The following is a 1,357-nucleotide window of genomic DNA, read 5'->3' as shown; positions in this document are numbered from 1 at the left end:
CCCCCCTAACACGACATCCCACGCACTATACACACACTTGCTCGCATATCTCTGCACATCAGCAAACAGCTTCGCAATAACAATGGATATGTTTCGTGCACAGAGTCCTCACCCTGTGCTGAGTATGAATGGGGCGTGGCTAAGGTCGAGCACGATGGAAGGGAGTGTGATCAATCACGGGTGTCACTTTCCCCCAGGCGTAGAGGGAGGGTGCCGCTACGTGGCAGCACTAGTCACTTCGTACACTTCCGTCATTCCACAGTCATACTTCCATGCTAGACATGGCCTTATTTCCCTACCCCTAATCCTAACACTAGTGCTGCCACGTAGTGGCACCCTCCCTCTACGCCCGGGGGGAAGTGACACCGATCAATCACTCGAGTAGCGGTGCTAAGAGTAGTAAAGGCATCCCATAGATGGCGCCACAGAACAAAACTGTTGCTTATGCACAGTACAGTACAGCCGATGCAGTACAGTAGGTGGCTAAAACTTCTTATGGGTGGGATTTGTTAGGAGGTTGGGGTGGAAGAGGCTAATGGAAGTCGCCTCTAGCAGATGAGCAAAAATACAGGGTTTGCCATTTCTGGATATGATGCATCTATGCATAAATGCAGTTTCTTAAACTTAACACATTATGATATACTTCAATATGAAGCACCAACCCAAGCAAAAAGAACATCATGGAGGAATAGGAAAAGTTTATAATGATAGCAAACTTTTCCTATCATTATAGGGAGTGAACAGGAAGAGGGGTGAACGAAAGAATGACAGAGATGAAGAGAGATGGGAGGGAAAGAGAGGGAACCTGGACAGAAGAAGAGAAAGAGAGAAAGGAAGAACAGGAGAGAAGTAGGCAGAGAGACAAAACGATAGTAAGAAGTAACTGAAAGAGAAGAGAGGCATATTAAAGTTAGATTGACAGAGACAGAGAGAAAGACAGAGAAAGAGAACCAGTGTTATATAGAGACGATAGCAGTTAATTCTCGGATACACTAATGCTAGCCGGGAAAGACTCAAAACGTAAGAGACTTCAGTATGAAGAGCCTATCCTCTTCTCGCTTGATCCACCGTAGTAACTTCTCGACCGCTGCTATCGCTACTGGCTTCGTCACCAGGGGGCTAAAGGTCGCGTAGAGTTCAAAACCTGAGGTCACCTGAAAATTACAACCAAACATAAACAAATCTTTAATTCTAATTCTATAATATCTTTAATTCTAACCTGATAACCACAGCCCCAGTTCGGCCACCTCTTCTGGATGAAGTATGAAGCAGAAGCTGTGTGAATGCTGTGAACGCAGAAGCTGTGTGAATGCTGTAAATGCAGAAGCTGTGTGAATGCTGTAAATGCAGAAGCTGA

The 1,357-nt window shown here is 45.5% G+C and overlaps 1 protein-coding gene across 1 annotated transcript in view; it reads right to left on the bottom strand.

The window, feature by feature from the left end:
* Positions 1–307: 307 nt before the first annotated feature.
* Positions 308–1,357, bottom strand: part of LOC106817848 (vacuolar fusion protein MON1 homolog A-like) — a 12,845-nt gene continuing 11,795 nt past the window's right edge. The window contains exon 8 of the mRNA XM_014822552.1: positions 308–1,154. Within this exon, the coding sequence (XP_014678038.1) occupies positions 1,014–1,154 (141 nt within the window). The 3' untranslated portion in view covers positions 308–1,013. The remainder of the gene's footprint in view (positions 1,155–1,357) is intronic.

This window comes from Priapulus caudatus, unplaced genomic scaffold (genome assembly GCF_000485595.1).
Source record: "Priapulus caudatus unplaced genomic scaffold, Priapulus_caudatus-5.0.1 Scaffold1893, whole genome shotgun sequence".
NCBI lineage: Eukaryota > Metazoa > Priapulida > Priapulimorpha > Priapulimorphida > Priapulidae > Priapulus > Priapulus caudatus.
Note: the sequence above shows the minus strand (reverse complement) of the source record. Positions and strands in the feature narration are given on the sequence as shown.